The 21,951-nt window shown below is 37.8% G+C and overlaps 1 protein-coding gene across 1 annotated transcript; it reads right to left on the bottom strand.

Annotated features, from left to right (window-relative positions):
* Positions 1 to 9,330: 9,330 nt before the first annotated feature.
* Positions 9,331 to 18,009, bottom strand: LOC110933116 (probable leucine-rich repeat receptor-like protein kinase At5g49770). Its single transcript, XM_035989133.1, has 19 exons — positions 17,811 to 18,009; positions 17,597 to 17,720; positions 17,445 to 17,516; positions 16,476 to 16,550; positions 16,062 to 16,133; positions 15,810 to 15,971; positions 15,464 to 15,538; positions 15,305 to 15,376; positions 14,416 to 14,487; positions 14,275 to 14,343; positions 14,107 to 14,181; positions 13,944 to 14,015; positions 13,738 to 13,872; positions 12,882 to 13,366; positions 12,030 to 12,194; positions 11,109 to 11,245; positions 10,799 to 11,018; positions 10,305 to 10,540; positions 9,331 to 9,889 (listed from the first exon to the last, which is right to left on the bottom strand). The coding sequence occupies exons 1-19, from the start codon at positions 17,890 to 17,892 to the stop codon at positions 9,419 to 9,421; spliced, it is 2,871 nt and encodes a 956-aa protein (XP_035845026.1). The 5' UTR covers positions 17,893 to 18,009; the 3' UTR covers positions 9,331 to 9,418.
* Positions 18,010 to 21,951: the final 3,942 nt, after the last annotated feature.

Here is a 21,951-nt window from a genome sequence, read left to right on the forward strand (position 1 = left end):
ATTGTGGAACATCAGCGGGTGCGCTGAGAGGGACGTGGTTAAGTTTGTGTCCCAGTCATTCAAGGGCGAGGCCCTGGCGTGGTGGAGAGCTCTGGTGCAGCTTCAGGTAAGTCTGCCTATACAAAATGTCATGGGGGGAGTTTATTGCCCTCATAAAAGAAAACAACTGCCCTCAGCACGAGTTGAGAAGATTGAGGCGATTTTGTCTCACTAGTGATGACAAACTGGATTGTCAAGCATATCTGACAAGCTTTAAACACCATGTCACGCCTGGTGCCATATCTTGTGACACCAGAAACCTCGAAGGATTGCCCGTTTCATTGGGGGCTTAGAGCCGGCGATCAAGGCCAGTGTGAAGGCCTCTAGGCCGACGACCTTCAGGTCAGTTACTGACCTCTCCTTGTCTCTTACAAAGGCGGAGGAGACTAAGAAGTCGAATGCGAGAGTTTTTCGCATGGATGCAAAGGAAGCGGTTAAGGACGACAATGTGCTTACAGGTACTTTTCTCGTAAATAATATATTTGCAAGAGTACTATTCGATTCTGGCGCTGATAAATCCTTTGTAGACCAGAAATTTTGCCAACTACTAAATATGCCTATCAAAACCCTTGATATGAAATACGAAGTAGAGTTAGCAGACGGCACGATAGAAACCGTCTCTACTGTTCTAGAAGGATGTGAAATGTCCATTAGGAGCCATTCTTTTCTTTTATCTCTACTTCCTTTCAAATTAGCGGGTTTTGACATTGTGCTAGGCATGGACTGGTTATCCCATAATCAGGCCCAAATCATTTGCGGCAAAAGGCAGATAGTCTTAAGGACTCCGAGTGGTGAATCTCTTACCATTCGAGGGGATACGCATTACGGATTGCCCGAAGACGTATCTATGCTGAAAGCTTCAAGGTGTTTGAACAGAGGCTGCGTAATTTACATGGCTCAGGTGATAATTGAAGAACCGAAGCCGAAGATCGAGGATCTTCCTGTCATTTCTGAATACCCCGAGGTTTTCCCTGAAGAACTACCTGGTTTGCCACCAGATAGACAGGTGGAGTTCAGAATAGACATCATTCCTGGAGCGGCTCCGATAGCAAGAGCACCTTACAGGCTAGCTCCAACGGAAATGAAAGAACTGAGGACCCAGTTGGATGAACTGCTGGCAAAAGGTTTTATCAGACCTAGTTCATCTCCCTGGGGAGCTCCTGTCCTATTTGTAAAGAAGAAGGACGGATCGATGCGGTTGTGCATCGACTACAGAGAACTAAATAAAGTTACCATAAAGAATAGATATCCTTTACCAAGGATCGATGATCTATTCGATCAGCTGCAAGGAGCAAGCTACTTCTCCAAGATCGACTTAAGGTCGGGTTATCATCAGCTAAGGGTCAGAGATGAAGATGTACACAAAACTGCATTTAGGACTCGCTATGGTCATTACGAGTTCCTAGTGATGCCTTTTGGGCTCACAAATGCACCGGCTGCGTTCATGGATCTCATGAATCGCGTTTGCAAGCCGTACTTGGACAAATTCGTCATAGTCTTCATCGACGATATCCTTATCTATTCCAAGAATCAAGCTGACCACGAGAAGCACCTCCGTTGCATTCTCGAATTACTACAGCGTGAGAAACTCTACGCCAAATTCTCGAAATGTGAATTCTGGCTACGAGAGGTTCAATTTTTAGGACACGTTGTGAGTGAGCGTGGTATTCAAGTAGATCCCGCTAAGGTAGAGGCGGTTATGAACTGGCAAGAGCCAAAGACGCCTACCAAAATCCGTAGTTTCCTAGGATTAGCAGGATACTATCGGAGGTTTATTGAAAATTTTTCAAGGATTGCTGCGCCCTTGACTTCCTTGACCAAGAAGAAAGAAAAGTACATTTGGGGCCCAAAGCAGCAAGAGTCCTTCGAAATACTGAAGCAAAAGCTAAGCAACGCACCTGTGTTGACATTACCGGAAGGTACAGATGAATTCGTAGTTTACTGCGATGCATCACACACAGGCATGGGGTGTGTGCTTATGCAGAAGGGCAAGGTGATTGCCTATGCTTCAAGGCAACTAAAGGTGCATGAAAAGAATTACACCACCCATGATTTGGAGTTGGGTGCCGTTGTATTTGCACTGAAATTATGGAGGCATTACCTTTATGGTATTAAATTTGTGATTTATTCAGATCACAAAAGCCTTCAGCACTTGTTCAACCAGAAGGAGTTGAATATGAGGCAGCGCCGTTGGATGGAGACCCTGAATGATTATGACTGTGAAATCAGGTATCATCCCGGCAAGGCGAATGTAGTCGCCGATGCCTTGAGCAGAAAAGAAAGGGTAAAACCCATTCGAATCAATGCCAAGAGCATTGAGGTCAAGAACAATTTAATTGAAAGGATTTTGGCTGCACAGCGAGAGGCTGTGTTGGAAGCCAACTATCTTAATGAAAAGCTGGGAGTAACTGAGGAGCAGTTGACTCTTAGCAAGGATGGAATCCTTAGACTGAACGGACGTATATGGGTTCCGATTTATGGAGGACTACGAGATGTTGTTCTCCAGGAAGCCCATAGTTCCAAATACTCAGTCCATCCTGGTGCTGACAAGATGTACCAAGACTTAAAGGCAAATTATTGGTGGATAGGCTTGAAAAAGTCTGTAGCCGCCCATGTAGCAAAGTGCTTGACTTGTGCTCAAGTCAAGGCCGAGCACCAAAAGCCATCTGGCTTGCTACAACAGCCTGAACTTCCCGAGTGGAAGTGGGAATGTGTAACTATGGACTTCATAACCAAGTTACCCAAAACCGGGAAAGGAAACGATACAATATGGGTCATAGTCGATAGGCTGACTAAATCAGCTCATTTTCTACCCATCAAGGAGACATATAGCTCCGATATGTTAGCCCAACTTTATGTTGATAAGATTGTAGCCTTACACGGCATACCTGTGTCTATTATCTCCGACAGGGATACTAGATACACATCTCATTTCTGGAAAAGTTTCCAGCAATCTTTGGGCACGCGTTTAAATTTTAGTACGGCTTACCATCCACAGACGGACGGTCAAAGTGAGCATACTATCCAAACGCTAGAAGACATGCTTCGTGCATGTGCGATCGATTTAGGTGGTAACTGGGATAAAAACCTACCCCTGATCGAATTCTCCTACAATAATAGCTACCACACCAGCATAAAGGCTGCGCCTTTTGAGGCATTATATGGTAGGAAATGTAGATCGCCTGTTTGTTGGGCGGAAGTAGGAGAGGGCCAATTATCGGGACCAGAGATTGTTTTCCAGACGACGGACAAGATTGTCCAGATCCGGGAACGTCTCAAGGCTGCCCGCGATAGGCAGAAGAGCTACGCTGATCCAAAGCGTAAGGATTTTCACTTCGAAGTGGGTGAAAAGGTATTACTTAAGGTATCACCCTGGAAGGGGGTGATGCGTTTCGGCAAGAAGGGCAAGCTGAGTCCGAGATACATAGGGCCTTTTGAGGTCATTGAACGAGTCGGATCAGTTGCCTATAAACTGAACTTGCCTGAAGAGCTCAATGGAATTCACAATGTGTTCCACATCTGCAATCTCAAAAAGTGCTTCGCCGACGAATCGTTGGTGATTCCACACACAGATGTGCATATAGATGAGAGCTTAAAGTTCATAGAAAAACCCTTATCGATTGAAGATCGACAGGTGAAGAAGCTTCGCAGAAAGCACGTACCGATTGTAAAAGTCAAATGGGATGCTCGTAGAGGTCCTGAATATACGTGGGAAGTCGAAGCTACAATGAAAGAAAAGTACCCCTATTTATTTGAGTAAATCTCGGGTCGAGATTTATTTTAAGGGGGTGAGGATGTAACACCTCGAATTTTTGTGTCCAATAATGTGTTAACACGTGTCATTTGTTTACACGTGGCATTGATATTAAATAAAGGACTGATTTTGACAAACCTTGAAAGTATATAAATTCGAGGGTTATAAATGTCAACAAGGGTAAATATACTGTATAGTAACCCTAAATTACGCTTGTACCTCCAAACGAATAAATCATAAATCGTACGGAAGCGAAACGCGGAAGAAAGTGAGAGATTACGAACTACAGGGGTTAACTGTGTCAACATGTTTAATTATACCTCTGAGTGACCCTTTAACGTTCCCAAGGCTTCGTAACAGTATTATACGCTCACTAGAATATACTGTATAAATTCCGCGAAGTTCCGTTTTAAAACGAAAGAGTTATACTCAAATTCGTATGAGAAGGGTTAAAAGCGTCAATAATGAAAGTTAAGGCTTTCTGAACAATTAATAAACTAACAAGGGACTTTATAATGCGGGTAAATAACACGAGGCCCCTATCGGTAAATAACCGAGGGCCAAACCGCAAAGTTACCCCTTCAAACCCGAATGGTCAGGTAAATCATTACGAAAGATTTCGTTATTAATTACCAGGATTTCGCAATCATGACAAAAGATTTAAAATTTCTGAAATCTTAACCTCACGCGACCCGCATTGCATATTGGGTTAAGTTGAGGCGGGCCGCGAGCCTCCTCAATTACGCGTCTGGTATTTAAATCCCTGGCGGCCCACATTGTAAACGCATGGAACTTCCATGCGGGCCGCATTAGACGCCCAGATGCAGAAAGTTGTTGTTTTCTTGACTTTTGAGCATGGTGAACGATCAATCTCCAATAAATGAGGCATGGGCGCCCCCTACTCGACCCATAGCCCTCTGGGACACCTACCCATCATCCCTGGACAGTTGTGGGTGGTTGTAATGATCATTGATGCTTGACATTGGCTATAAATAGCCACATTTTTGCACATAACATTCACACAACTTAAACATACACCTCTGGTCATTCTAAGGAGCTCCCAAGCACCCTTCTCTGCTCTCTAAGCAAGAATCAACTTCTGTAAGTGATCTAACCCTTTGTGGTTTCACATTCCCTTAGTAAATGGCTAAGAACCAAACCGTCGTAACTACGGTTTGACTTCACAATAAATCAGTAATGGTTCAGTCTTATGACGAATCAAAAGTAGTTATGAGTTGGTAATTATGTGGGTAATAAACCTCTAAAAAGGTTCCCCCTGATCACCACTCTAACTATGTCAAATATCGAGTCAAACGTGCGGTTAAAAAGTCAACAGAAAGCTATTTTGGCGATTTATGCATAATCTGTAATGTATATGTTATGGAACCTGTTTTGATAATCATAAAACATGATAATAAGTAAATAAACTTGTTTGCGCTCGTTTGAATCGATCATTTGCTATATTGAACCGGTTCGGAGCCGAAAGTCGCAAAAGTTTGACTTTTGCTTTGACTTCAGTTCTGACCCGTTTTAGTGAGGTATAAATATACCTTAGGACTCCCTTAGGACCAGGTCACATGTTGGTATAAACCTCTGTGGTCGGTTCATGAGTTATCCGAGTCTTTTACGTATTTCCGTCATTCGCCTAAAAGTTGACCGTAACGGCCTTTTGAAATTAAAACGAGTATTTCGGACACGTGAACGGACCAAAACCTTGCTTATTAAATTATAAGCATGTCCTTAAAGTTTCACACCAATCCGAGGTCTAGAATGAGAGTTATGCTAATTAGCGCAATTTAAATAAACTTTAGTAATTAACGGCGCAAATAGCATAACACCTATCTAAACCAAGATTTCGTCACCAAATCTTTTACCCACTGTTATAAATTAATATTTTGGGAATTTTAAAGATTTTTAATAATTTTTACCTCGCTCATAACCTGCGGTTATGGCTACGGTTCGGTAAATACCGAATATGCCCTTTTCGGCCAAAACATGAGTTCTACAAGGTCTTTTGACCCGATTCCAGTTGCTACTGGTTTTAAATAATAAATAAAGTATTTTAAGCTTTATAAGCTGTTCGGGAAACTCAGATTTCCTGTAGAACTCGAAAAGCCCTTTTAAAATCTTTAAAATGACCGAAAAGCCCCTACGGGGCATAATACTAACTTAAACTCGTTACGGGCGTCACGGGAGGTATCCTACTGATACCACAACCCATTTAAGGCATATTGACTTAGGAAATAAGCGTACGACTCTCATGGTTAACCGTTTCGCCTTTTGCGCGCACGGTTCGGCTTATGAAACTAGTTTTCATAATTAAGCCGATACGGGTCAAATTATATCGTTTGAACCCCAAAATCCAGAGTGTGAACCATTAACCCATATAAAACAAGTCTCTGAACTTGTTGGGACAGAATCACACTCCATTCTCGGTTTTCGCCTTTTCACGCGATTAAACCATATCTATATATATCGGAACCAACCGGTCTAGGCTACGGCCATTATAACGACCCGTTAGGATTCTAAGAGGTTAATTAAAACCTTCGTTCCAGATTAGGAGCCCCAGTAAAAGCTATCGGTGATTTAATCCAAATTAAGGAAATATACTTGCAAAGGTAAATACTTTAACTTATTTCCCCTATATGGGCTTGGGTTACGGTATATTAATACCGCTTGATTGAGCATTATATAATTCCATCGCTTAGGTGGTTAATTGATTAAATATGATCGGCTCATTTAAACAGTTTTGTTGCTTATAAGCCTTTGGGGGGTTTAATGACCGTTGTCCCGGATATCCTTGGCATCATTTTACGAAATGGCCACGACCATCGACATCCCGGTGTAGGCGTACACCCGGTATAAAGTGTCGACATTAAAATTAGAAGACGTAGCCGTTGGTTTTTATACTACGGTTTTACGCAAACGTGGTGTGTCTATAAATCTTTAACCCGGCACGACCCGGGCTACTGAACGCATAAAAGAACATGTAAAACGTTCACAAGATCATTATGAATTTTCCCAAGTTATAAAAGAGTTTGTGCCCTGTGCATTCAAATCAATTTTAATAAACATTTTCAAATGTGTCAGTTGAATGTATTTACCAGTGTAAACTGACGTATTTTCCCCAAAAAGATTAAGTGCAGGTACCTAAACGTAAATTGGCTGGTATTAGCTCCCTAGCGTCGTGATAAGTCTCGCAAGCTTGATTGCAGCATCTGATGGAACAATACTTTATGTTTATTTACGATCCACTGTGGATATATTCAACCCCTGTAATACATTTGATATTACAACCAGAGGTTGAAGTTTATATATTTATCTTATGCTTCCGCTGTGCATTATATAATTGTGTGGTTTGACTATATTGTCGCCAACATCGTCACGGTAATCCCCCACCGGACCCACCGGTGAGACACGTGGAAATCGGGGTGTGACACCAAGTTTCACGCTGATACAAAAATGCACGTCCGCCATTCGCCAACTAGCGACAGGTAACCCTCCCGATCAATTTGATGAATACCTAGCTATGTTGGATAGAACATCACGTGAATATCTGCAATTTTTTTGTAATGTGGTTATTAAATTGTATGGTAAAGAGTTTTTACGTAAATCGACGAGACACGACATCTCACGTATTTACGCCGCACATGAGGCTAGATGGCATTTTCCAGGGATGCTCGGTAGCATCGATTGTACATATATCGAGTGGAGAAATTGTCCAAGAGAGTTGCGAGGGACGTATGTTAGGGGTGACGTCAGAAGACCAACCATCATACTTAAGCGGTGACGTTGAATTATTTATGGTTTTGGCATTCATATTTTGGTGTTCCAGGTTCAAACAACGACATCAGTGTTTTGCACACGTCGCTGTTGTTCCATAGCGTAACGGATGGTACCACACCCTTTTGTCCATTCTATGTTAACGGACGATATTACAGACGAGACTTTCTTCTTGTGTATGGTATCTACCCATCATGGTCTGTTTTTGTGAAAAGCTCTTTCATTTCCTGTCGACGCTAAAGAAAAGGCGTTCAAAAAGTTGCAAGAATCGGCAAGAAAAGATTTTGAGAGAGTTTTTGGTGTTTTAAAAGGTAGATGGGGCATACTAAGCTGACCGGTTCGTGCGATGAATAAGAAATCAATACATAGCATAGTATATGCATGTATCATATTTCACAATATGCTAATCAAACAAGACGGACGTGCAATATCTCCAGATTGGGTGCCAGATCCTCCTACGCAAGTTCACGTTTCCGAAAATATCAAAACAAGACTTGCGTGATGAAGAATTTCACTTTCGTTTGAGATACGATTTAATTGAACTAGTAGGTTCTTTAGGTTTGGAATTTCCTAATTCGGACGAGGAATAGAGTTTCTTTATGTATGTTTTTTTATCATAGTCTAAAATATTTGGGGTATGTTTAATTGAACTAGTATGTTTTAATTTAAAATGAAATTTATAATTTATAATTTAAAAAATAAAAATAAAATAGGCTGTGACTGATGGAATACCATCACAAGTGATAACCATTTCAACTAAAAAAGGTTGTAAGGGATGGAATAAATGAATAATGGTTGATGACATGACGAACTTGATTAGATGTTGTGAGTGATGAGTAAGTGATGGCCACCCCTATCCCCCTTAGGGTTACACAAGGAGTGTGTTTATATAGCACACCAAATTACACATCCAACCCCTATACTGTAACTTATTGTCTTCTTTCCGACACAAACACCATTTAAGTTTTCAAAAAATCAATAAGTTATAAGTTAGCTAAAATAAGCGATCCCAAACACCCTCTAACTTAAATGCATACTTGTAGGGACTTGAAAATTTGTTTTAAAGTGTTGTTATGTTTTAGTTACCTTTATTAAACCTTTTGACATATGTTAAGGATTCCAATTATTTTGAATTGAAAATGAATCATAAACTATAACATACAGCTCGGATGTTATTTCTTGGACCGCTCGGATTCGATCATCGTGCATGGTATCATAGTTATTTCTTGTTGGTGCATTTGGTTATCTAGAAATAAGAGGATGTTTTCAGGAACCCGGCGTTGCGTGGAAGATGTTTTCAGTGATATTAGATCCATGGGTTTCTTTTGGCTCAAGCGCAGGTCGTCTTTTCATTCGATTTCGTGGAGTAATTGGTGTAAATTTGTAATTATGTAATTTTGTTTTGTTTTTGTTGTCCGCTTTTGCCGGCTCGGTTTTCGGGTTCGGTGGTGTTAGTGAAAGTTTATTTTCAAAAAAAATAAAATAATAAAAAAAAAAATAAAAACTATAACATACAGCTAATGTTAGACATAAATACAAGTTTATGTAACTGCACCATGTCTTAACCACTTAACAAATCAATATAACAGATAGCAACTAACCTGTGCCAAAAAATTAACACAATAACATCAAATACAATGAGTTCAAAATGAATGTAAATAAGGTATCTGCATAGTTTCCAATATTTAACAACAGTTCTTTTATTGTATTTACACAGATTTCTTATATCAAACATCCAAATATCTTTTAATTTGCTACAACTCCAAACTCAGATATATAACAAACAAATACATTCAGATACATATACAAATACAAATACTTTCATATTATGATAACAAACTCTTACTTTGGATGCAAATTTGGGGGCAAAAAGCCACCACTATAAGCGAAAAGGCTATCGTTACTATATGGATGGCTGAAGTCTTGGCCCGCGCCTTCATAACCTGCTGAAGATGATGGTTCACTGCCAGGGTTAAGACCAACAAATGTCATAATACTCTCCAGCTCTTTCACGATTTCACCCATTCCTGGTCTTTGAGTTCCCTTCTCATCAACACACCTCAGTGATAAATCGACGAACTTCTCTAGACCTTTTAGTTGGTTGCTCAAACCAATGGTCGGGTCAAGGATTTCGTGTAGATTGTATAATTCTTTATTCTTGTCCATCATTTGTTTCACTTCCCTCACTATGTACCTTCCTTTCTCAATTGGGTTTCTTGCGGTTATTAGCTCCAACATTACAACTCCAAAGCTATAAACGTCACTCTTTTCTGTCAGTTGTTGAGTCATGTAATACTCAGGGTCCATGTATCCCTACATCAATAAAGATTGTCACAAATCACTATGGTAACAATTTAGTTGTTAACACGGATGTTGGATTATTATTAACTTTCATGAGTCAAATACGTACATCAGGCCCAAGTTGGTTAGACACCACTAGCGGATCTTTTCATGGGCCAGGGGGGGTCCCCGACCCGACCCCCCTTGTTTTTTTGGCACCGTGGTGTTAATTTACCGAAAATTTCCTAAGTTTTTTTAAGTGTAAAATATTTGATTTTGAGAGTCCGCCCCCTACTTTTACTGAAAACGAAATTCAAAATCCACCATTGCCCGACACCCCTTGGACCCCACACATGCGGAGCCTCATGCACCAGGCTCCATTTTTCATGAGCCAAATGTGTAAAAAGGAAATAGTTAGAAAGAAAACAATCTAACAAGAGTTGCTAACCATGGTCCCTTTGACTTGAGTGGTAACATGAGTCCTATTAGCATCACTTATTGGCTTGGATAGGCCAAAATCGGCAACTTTTGCAACTAATCTTTGATCTAGTAAGATATTATTGGTTTTAATATCTCTATGTATGATTGGGGGATCAGCAAGATCATGCAAGTACTGCAACCCTCTAGCTGCGCCGAGTGCTATTTTCAGCCTTCGCATCCAATCCAACCGAATGCCCGATCGCCCTGCACATATAAAACTTCTTGAAAACCATATATAACAAGTATTCCAAATAGTTTATGAGCCTAGTGTGACAATAGTAGATGAATATATCATTGTATTGTATTTCTGTTTGGGTCAGTTGTGGGAGCAGAAGACTGTGTCACAAAAGAACTTGAGTGTTCACTTCCTAGTGACTGTTTTTTGTTAGTAGAAAAGGAATATAAAAGGCTATGGTGACATTAGTGACACAACTTGAGTGTCACAAAGTCATATTTTAGCACCTGAGAGACTATCCTTGAGGGTCCCGTTCACAATAAACTCATAAACCAACATTTGTTCACCCTGATCAAAACAGAAACCGATGAGCCCCACAACGTTCTTGTGATGAACTCGTGAAAGAAGCTCGAGCTCAGTCTTGAACTCAAGCCCGCCCTGTGTTGATCCTTGTCGAGCTCTTTTGATGGCGATGAGCTGACCATTTGGAAGACTTCCTTTATATACCTAGACAATATTCTCCAAACTTTCACAACATGATAATCAAGTTGAGCTTAGATAATGCACACAACACACGTATTTAAAACTAATACTAACATTTCCATATCCGCCTGCTCCTATTTGGCTACTTTCAGAAAAGTTGTTTGTGTATTTCCTAAGTTCTTCAAAGGTGAAGGATTTCGCTCCTTTCAACTGAGGAACACTGCCACTTGCACTGGTTGAATCCCATTGTGCTGCAAGTATTTCACCAAAGTTATCAGACAATTGGATTATATAAAGGACTGGTTTGAGTAAAATGGGTCGAATTTGCAGGTTGGTGGGTTGAATTTGACATGATCCCGAGAATTTTACATGGGCCCAAAATTGGAGTCACACACGTGAATCCGAACACGACACGTGTGTTCGCTGGTTGGCACAAACACGACCCATTTAACCCCAATAAAAAGGTTATTTACCTTTTTTTTTTTTTACAAATTCACACTTTAAAATTCTGACTTTACATATTATGGTTTTAACTAGAAGCATTTATATTTGAACTATGCCAATTTATTTTTGAACTTATAAATCATGTTAAAAAAATCAAATAGTTTAAGTTACATAAACAACATTTAAAATGCTCAAATAGTTTAAGTTGTTAGATAAATGTGTCCACAGAATCCTGAAACTGACCCGCACCCATTTAGACTACACCCAAACCCGCGAATTTTGTGTTATGTTTGTGTCATGTCAAGAATTCATACCCTAGTTAAAACAAAATCATGAGTAAAAAGCATGATGCTTTGCTCAGGAAGAGTTGGGGTCACACAGTTTTTTTCCAAATTTTTTTAATCCTGTGTAAACTAGAAAATCTGAATTATGTTAAAGTACATTTTCTGTGACTTTGTAGGTTCTTCTTTTATGCTTTTGCTTTTATAATAACTATTATCTTCCCGTTTGACCCGTTAAAGATAAAACATTGCCAGTTGCAAATGTTCATAAGTAAATGGATAGAAAATGAGATTCCCTAAACATACTTACCAAAAGGTTGGTTATGTTGTACTGCCTTTTCAGCACGTCCTTTTTGTCGAAGCGCATACATTCCTGCAAGTACTAATAACACCACGAGCACACAACCACCAATGGCTGATCCTATGATAATTCCAGTGCTGGATGTATTACTTTTTGCTACTCCGGTTTCTAAATCTGTAAAACACACGAATATATAATTCTATCATTAATATTCAAGTGGTGGAGGACTTGCATTTCTCTTGAGAGACGCAGGTTCGACTCCCACTTGGTGCAGAGTGAGACACTGGTGGGCAATGATAGGAGACCCAGGGAAACCTGGGTTGGATCCTTGAGCCAAACGGGTTTTTACCGGTAATTTCACTGTCGTGCCTACGGGCGGATGGGTTACCGGGTTTTCCCCGGAATTGGTGGTGGACTCGGGTTACTCTCGGAGTACTCCGTTTGTCCAGTGGGTGCCCCGAGAGTGCTCGGGATTGAGTTTGTTGGCCGTTCAAAAAAAAAAAGTATATATTAAAGAAATTAAAGGATATTTTTGTCAGATTCCTACAAATTTCCCAGGAAAATGTTTTTTAGTTTGTTTAATATATTTTTATAATAAGTAATTTTAATTACAATACACTTAATATATTAAAAAATAAATTCGTTGGAATTTTGTGGGTAAAGTGTCGGAAAGTGGAAAAACATAGTGACGAGATTCCAACGGATTGTTTTTGGAAGATTGTGGTAAAAATTAGGTTTATTTTTCGTCGGAATTTCGTGGGAGAATTGTTGGAAATTTTCATGGGAAAAATGCAGTTTTCTAGTTGTGAATCTTAAATTACTGTTAAAACAGTTTCTACCATTAAGAAAGCGCGCAATTACCCGAAAAGAAGTTGTAGTTTTCAGCATTGAAGGTGTAGGTGTTGAAATCAGTCTTTGCAGGCTTGAAAGATTGATTGCTAAGCGCAAACGCAACCCCAATAATCCCTGTCCTATTAAAATTTGGTTGTCCAGAAGGGAAAACTTGAAGTCTTAACACAAGGTAATCTTCCAAATTTCTGCTTGGATTCGACAATGACAACGAATCTACGGGGAGTGAAGCATTCTTAAAGAATGACATCAGCAAATTATGAAGCGAGTCGTAAATGGTTGCATTTGTAACTGTGGAGAAGGATGGAGCTTTGAATGAAAACAAGCCAACGAATGGATGTGCGCATTGACAGTTTGGACTCGCAACAAGGTCCGAACCACATGAAGGGGGTGTACAGTTGTTCCATGGGGTCGAGTACGCTGCAGAAGTTTTCGTTGGAAGAGAGCAAAATGCATTTGTCACCCCTGACTCCATACATATTGGATTATCAACGAGTCTGCGATTGTAATTATATATGGTTTTAGTCGAATGTCAAATATACGAAGAACAATAGACTATCAAAAATCCTGATTAAAATTTTCCAGGTAACATCCCCTTTACCTAAAAATATTTCGATTTGCACTAGATATAATTTGTTACAATTCATTGTTACAAGTATGCATGTATTTTGTGCCTCTTGGAAATTGTATACAACGAATGTGTGCATCTTTATTCACACAATTAGGATTCTAAGAAAAAATATTAACTTTTTTTGTTTTTTATTTACAAAAAGGGCATAATTTTAGAATCTGCTTTAGGGCTCCCTAAACTAGTTGAGCCGGCCCTGCAAATATGTATACAAACAATGTGCTTATTAAAAAAACTCACATTAATCCAATAGTATATTGTCTTCGTTGGCGGAAATCAGAAATACGGTTAGTCCGAAGATCGACAAGTTCAAGTTGTCTGCTAGGATTCGGGCTAATATCCAACGATCCATTTATCCGATTATTACTTAAATCACTGTCAAGAAAACCATAACAAGTTATCAAGCATTAGCAAATATAAACATATCAATAAACTGATACACATACACATTTTGTAACTGTGGAAAGCTAAACAAGGTGGCCGGCAATTCTCCTGCAAGGTTTGTATAGTGCATCTTACTGCCATAACAACATACCGTTATAAACTAGTTAGCGATATTCACAAACAATTACGACGTTAAATAGTACTAGAAGGTAGCATTTTGCTTACAGAGTTGTCAAAGCCTCTAGAGTTGAAAACCATGAAGGAATATCAGACTCGGAAAAACTATTATTGCTTAAATCCCTGCAAATGTGCAACCCATTGAAAATATTGGGACTATTTCTTTTAAAGAATCAACAAACTAATACATTGAGACCTTTATGCCTTGATACTTACAGATAGTTGAGGCGGTTCATGCCAGTCAGATTGGGTATAAGGCCTGTTAATAGATTGTTCGATAGGTACCTACAAAAGAGATTTATTAAACATTCTATATATTTTTTAGGATGGCAAGTAATAGTAAGGGTTTGTATTTACATCTCGGTCACATTGGTAAGGTTGTTGATGTTTGATGGTACGTCGCCGCTCAAAGAGTTACTATCCAGCCGTCTGATTGCAAACAACACATGAAATTCCTATGTTTAGAATTCAAACCAAATGACAAGAGGTTGCAAATTCGACCCATTAAATCATTAACGAGTCGATTCAATTCATGTTTCATTTTAAAATCACCTAAAATGAATCTGAATAATAAAGGCTGGATCTATTTGGACACCTCCTGCGCCTATTTTCACACTTTTTGAAACCTAGACGCCTCGTATAGCTCTATACGAGGCGTACATGCACTGAATATGTACACCCATAATAAAACTCTAATATGCCACCTAACAGTAACCAAGTTTCTTATTTTCTGCTTTTTCTAAGAACAAAAACTACTCAAGTTTCAATGTTGTTCAATTGTTGTAAAATTTTTGCATAAATAGTTAAAAGTAGGTGACCTAAATGGAACATGTAGTAAAACTCCATTATTATATTTTTTTAAGGGTAGGTAAATGTAAAAGGTCACTAATTAGTAATAAAGTTTTATAGTTAAATTTCAGAAGCACTGAACAATATTAAACTTGAATGGTTTTTTTAGTTGATAAAAAGTTTTGGCAAACTTTTGTAAAGCAGTTTAAAAAATTGTTTCTAATTTCATCCCTTAATCATATTTGTATACTAAAGATCTGTTAAAAAAACTTTATAAATTTTAGACAAAATACGTTTCAGGTCAATCCAACCCGATCACTGATCAGATCCCTCTCGACATATACCAAAAATCATGTCCGGGTTCTCTTTATTCAATTACACAAGCCGTCTTACACAAACTACAACCTCAACATATAACGAATCCAAAGCTAACACTTGGTTAAGAAACGATACTTACACAACCTCCAGCGACTGCACAAGCCCAAGTGTAGAAGGAATCTCACCCGTTAAGCGGTTGTGATCAAATAACCTGATCAAGTAAAAGTTAGTATAGAATGCTTGCTCGTTTATTGCGTACCTTTACGTAGTTGTTATCATTCATTAGATCAAAACATACAGATGAAAAAGAGTCATGTTGGAGTTGAAGAGCCCAAGTGGAATTTCACCCGAAAGCTGATTGTCTCCTAGGTGACTGAAAATAACAAAATAAATACATGTAAGAAGCTTCTGTTTTCACTACTAGAGAAATGGGTGACTGCGACCGCAATTTTTGACGAAATAAAGTCGCTGAATTAGAAACGTATTGCGACTGCCATCCATAAAGCTAGCGACCAAACTGCAGCAACAAATTGTCGCTGAAATCTGTCGCAATATTGGTCGCAAAACAGATATTTTTGCGACCGCCTTCTAGTAGTGATTATAAGTAGGTATAACTGTATAAGTGAAAAAAAAAATAGACATACAAGTGTTTTGTGCGCGTTAACATATCGAGACCAGGAGTTATCCCATCAGAAACTGGTATAGTTCCAGTGAGTTGGTTGTCTGAGAGATCCAACCAGTAAAGATTCTTAAGCATTCCGATGGAAGCAGGGATGGATCCGGTAAAGCCATTGGAATTCAGCGACCTAATTAATGACAGATCATTGAGTTACTGACATATAGAAGGGAAGTTGTTGGTAAAATGTATATATATATATATATAAGATATTTCTTACAAGTATCTAAGCCTTTCAAGATTTCCGATGGAGCTTGGAATTGGACCATTAAACTTGCAACCAACAAGGATTCTAACAAACAAGATCAATTGTTAAAGTTTATTAAACCCAAGTTTCGAACGGCCAGTTTAACCACTAAACCGCGCCAACTTACTTCAGTTTGGACAGTTAAGTCTGTTTCATCTGTTTTTATAAACTGGCACATGTAAAAGGAAATAAGAATCTATCTTTTTAAGACATTATAATTTAGTTAGAAGGTTTTAAGGATTAAAAGTAAACTTTAGACGAATTTAAATAGTTTGACCCATTCATAAGTCTTCTTTGTAGCCAACATGTTGTCTTTTTTTTATGAAATAAAAAAATGGTGGATTGAAATTGTCAACTTTAAAATATATATATAGTAAATATGCTTACAGGTTTGTTAATTTTGCCAAATTCCCAATTGCTTCAGTGAGCGATCCTGTCAAACCTGTATTATAAGATAGATCCCTACATATATACAAAACTGACTATGAATATTTCTGGTGACGACACCAATAGAGGTAATTATCTAAAACCAATCGAAGCAACGTTTTCAGAACTAGAACTAGACTGAACTGGCCACATAACATGTTCGGTTCATGGGAAAGTGCTTGCGATCCGCAATGTAAAAAAAGTTGTATATTCCCTTCCCATACCGTCCACAGCGTGTTTTGAATACAATCTTTTAATATGTTATTACTATTAGTAGAAATTAAAAGAAAATAAAAATATATGTACCTGATGAACTACATTTATATACTTCACACACACACATATATATATATATATATATATATATATATATATATATATATATATGTATATATATACACACACACACACACACATTCTCGTTAATCTACATATATTTTTTAATTTTTATCTCTACAATATTAACCTTATAATTAAAGGAAATGAAAAGTAAATATAAAAAAACTTATTGGTTGATAGTAGTTTTCTAGGTTTTCAATATATATATATATATATATATATATATATATATATATATATATATATATATATATATATATATATATATATATATATATATATATATATATATAGGGGGCTGCTAGAATGAGAACCACCTCGAGTTGTAAGAAGCAGCCAGAACTACTTGATCCGGGTCGAGGTGGACCAAATTTTTTTTTTCAAAAACGTAGATGCATGTATTATAAACACATTCGTAAAAAAAAAATTAAAAAAAAATGCCGTGCGTGTAGTTTTTTACACCACATGTTTAAATCGTTTATTATGGCATCTGGTTTTTTAATCCTGCCCCACCGATCAAACTAGTGAACCGGTAAGGCGGCCAGTTCGAACTGTCCAATTATGAAAACATATAACATTGGAAGGACTTACAGAACCACTAATTCGGTAAACTCCCCGATGTCTCCAGGTAGTGGCCCGATCAATCCGGTGCTTGACAAGATTCTAAGAATTTAAATAAAGGGACCAAAACCGAAAACAATAAGACTTTCGTTGGTAAATCACCTATAAAATGAAGGACTCACATCGAGGTCACACGAGAGTTGGTGCATGTGATGCCAACCCAACCACCAGTACACGGGTCCGAGCCATCGTTCCAGCTGAGTGGTGTACCCTGCCATGCATGCTTGAGAGCCTGTAGAGCAACAACTACACCATACATGTGTGAAATCAGAAATATGTTATATGAAACAAGAAACTAATCAGCAAACTTTTTGCATTAACCGGTTACACACTCACGATCGCTATTCTTCTGAGATGATGTTATAGAAATTTGTATGAACATGATTAATACAAGTATATGTCCAACTCTTGCACTCATGTTGCAAACTAATGCAGCAAAAAATGAACCACACTAATCAATTAATGCAGGTTCCAAATCAAAAGGATAACAAGTTGCAAACCTTTGACATAATGTCATAAATTGATTGATGAATATTTTAAGTAGAACAAGTGGAAAAAGTATTACATGAACATATGGATTATTGTCAACGTTGACTCGTTCTTGTAGAGTAGGAAACACAAAGGACTAATTGCACGTTGACACGAGTCAAATGTTGGTCCCACAGGCTTAGAATGTGTGTGCTTGTGTACTGTTGGAGTGGAGTATGAATTATTCAACGATGAGTTACCAATCTTTGGTAGTTTAGGTTGACTGAGACTTCGATAACGACGCTCTTGTAGTATATACCAAGTGGAAGTAATATATGGTTTAGGTTGACTGAGACTTTGAGAACAACTCTCTTGTAGTATATAGCAACTGGACGTAATATATGGTTTAAGTTGACTGATACTTTAAGAAACGTAATATATAGTTTTGTATAGGATGATAAAATATATATATTTATCAAAGAAAAAAAATGCACACTTTGGGTCTATTAGTGTATAAACATAATTATTATTATTATTTTTCAGTATTTATGTTTAGGATTTATAAGTTATAATGAATGTTATGAAACGGTTTATACGAACGGGTATGTTGGTTAGTAAGAGGACGGTTATTCCCGCCAATCTTAACTGCCAACATAACTGTTTCTGTAATATGTATATATATGGTTTGCCGGGAACATTTTACCGGCACCAAGACATTTCTTATTCATATTCGATCTGTCCATTCATTGTTATAATTCTGCACATATTTGTTCTTGTGAAACTCAATCATGAATTCAAATATCCATCCTAATTCCGCTGCAAACCTGAATGATTCACTACAAAGTGGTATCAGAGCCAGTATTTCAATTAGCGACAATCTCAGGCCAACCTCTTCAATGATGCCTTGTGCCCACTGTTCAGAAGAGAGACGTGATCGTAGAAGGATGGAGCGCCGCTGTTATTACTGCAATATGCCTGGTCATCAAATATCTTCATGTCAAGAAAAAGAAAAAGATGAAGAGAATCAATTATTACGTCAAGCAGACAACGTTGGAATTCAAGAAGGATCAGCGAAAGATAACAATCGTCAAGACGAAGAACGACTGGAGTTCATTCTGGATGGAACCGATGGAAGATATTGGTCCGATATGTGGTATGTTAGCAAATCTCTCAAACATCATTTCTGTTATAACATAGACATGTTTAAAAGAATCAAAAATATGTCTCATGTTGAAACTAAGACTGGAGAAAATCACTTCTTCTTCATACGAGGCGTTGGGGTAGTAGATGTTATGTCCGGATCTGAGAATATGCGTATTCAAAGTGTATTATACACTACGGACATAGACAGAAATGTATTAAGTTATGATCAGTTAATCACACAAGGGTTTACTGTAAAGTTTATGGGAGATAGATGCAAAATATACCCAACTTTCAGTATACCCATAAATAATAAAAGAAACAGTCATTCTGGAATGACAAAGGAAGAGGAGTTGGGTGAATTAGAGAAACAATGTGTGATAGAAAAGGGGCATGAACATGAGAAGTATAGAACATATTTTCTGAATGATTATTTTGAGAAATTGAACTTATCTGCAAGTGAACCGGATTGGAACATTCTAATCCTACAGGCAATGAAGTTTAATAATTTTAGTGATTGTAAGGCCCTGTTAGATATGCTTGATGATGTTGAGTATTTTCTTAAATACAAACATTATCTTGAAGTTACATTTGAGAAGATGGTAGAATGGTTCCTTAAAGTCAAGTTAGAAATACAATCAAGACCGTTGCCTGCAGTCATTTCGAACAATCGGAAAGTAGGCCTGTTGGATCTCTATATGGCAGTAAAACGAGAAGGTGGTCATCGGCGTGTTACAGAAGATGGTATGTGGGCGATGATAGCAAAAGATACGCGGTTCGAGTTTGAAGATGGGGAGTACATGCGGCTGATTTATGCAATGTATTTAGATGTTCTTGTATACTACTACAAGGTCAAGATAACACAAGAAACGGCGTTAGAAATGAAGAATGAAAAGTGGAGGACCCTAGAGAATGCAAGAGTGATGGAGAGAAAGAGATTGCCGAATGTTCATCAAATGCAAGAGCAACAGAGAACGATATCAGCCACTATGCCTTATATGCAGGAGATGTCAACTGGTTACAAGGAGAATCTGGTAGTGTTCATGATGAGGCTAATGATCATTATGTTTCTTATGGTGGTAGTGATTGGCATGGTCTCAAGAAACTTCAAAGAAAAAATTCGACTTCTCAAGGGCGGAGAAAGCTGTCATGGAAGCAAACATAAGTGTGCTCAAGAACTCTCGTAAACCGAATTATGTTTCGGGGAGGGTATTAGTGTATAAACATAATTATTATTATTATTTTTCAGTATTTATGTTTAGGATTTATAAGTTATAATGAATGTTATGAAACGGTTTATACGAACGGGTATGTTGGTTAGTAAGAGGACGGTTATTCCCGCCAATCTTAACTGCCAACATAACTGTTTCTGTAATATGTATATATATGGTTTGCCGGGAACATTTTACCGGCACCAAGACATTTCTTATTCATATTCGATCTGTCCATTCATTGTTATAATTCTGCACATATTTGTTCTTGTGAAACTCAATCATGAATTCAAATATCCATCCTAATTCCGCTGCAAACCTGAATGATTCACTACAGGGTCTAGCTTGAAAGAGGATATGAGGGGGGTGTAGGGGGTTTATTGTTAGAGGTTGTGAGTGATGACCATTGCCACTAAAAAAAGTTGTGAGTGACGGAAAAATGGTTGATGACATGGCGGAACTTGATTGGGTGTTGCGAGCGATGAGTGAGTAATGAGTGATGACCACCCCCACCCCCCTTAGTTGAGTTTAAAGGGTCATGCATAGTAATGTTATAACCCCGAGATCTATAGACGTAGTTTTTAAAAGACTTATTTTTGTTATTAAAAAAGAGATAGCGACGCAGCTTGTTACCCGTTTACCAACTATCTCGATGTAAATTCGTCTTACATATTAGTAATTAAAAAAAGTTATTAAAGATAATATCACTTTCACATGACGGGATACGTTTAGGCACCTCCCTTTTAAAATGTTTATCATGCGTGTAAAAAAAAGAGTTAATTGTCATTTTCGTCGTTGTGGTTTGTTCACTTTTGCCATTTCAGGTCAATTTTTAAAAATGCACTAGTTTTCTCTCTCTGACATATTGGAAACGTGCCAATTCAATCCAAAAATTAAAACTCAGTTAAGTTAGACAGGTTAAATGAAGGGTATTATTATCAATTCATAAAATAAAATAAGGTGAAAATAAAAGATATATGAATTGACAATAATATCTTTCATTTAACATGTCTAACTTAACTGGGTTTTAATAATTGGACTGAAGTGACACGTTTTCAGTATGTTAAGGAGGAAACTACTGCATTTTTTAATTATTAGCCTGAAATGACCAAAGTGAACAAATCACAGAGACAAAAATGACAATTAACTCTTTTTTTTTTTTTTCACACATGATAAACATTTTAAATGGGAGGTGCCTAAACGTATCCCTTCATGTGAAAGTGATATTATTTTTAATAACTTTTTTAATTTACTAATATATAAGACGAATTTACATCGAGATAGTTGGTAAACAGACAACAAGCTACGTCGCTACCCCTTTTTAAATAACAAAACTAAGTCTTTTAAAAACTACGTCTATAGATCTCGGTGTTATAACATTACTATGCATGATCCTTTGAGCTCGACTAAGTAGGAAAATGTGTGATATGAGTTACCTTTTTAGAGCACTCTTTCAAACTAGACCCAAAGTGTGCATTTTTTTCTTTGGTAAATATATATTTATCATCCTATACAAAACTATATATTACGTTTCTCAAAGTCTAAGTCAACCTAAACCATATATTACGTCCAGTTGGTAGATACTACAAGAGAGTCGTTCTCAAAGACTTAGTCCTCCTAAACCATATATTACGTCCAGTTGGTATATACTACAAGAC

The sequence above is a fragment of the Helianthus annuus genome, chromosome 4, assembly GCF_002127325.2.
Source record: "Helianthus annuus cultivar XRQ/B chromosome 4, HanXRQr2.0-SUNRISE, whole genome shotgun sequence".
In the NCBI taxonomy this organism is placed as follows: Eukaryota; Viridiplantae; Streptophyta; class Magnoliopsida; order Asterales; family Asteraceae; genus Helianthus; species Helianthus annuus.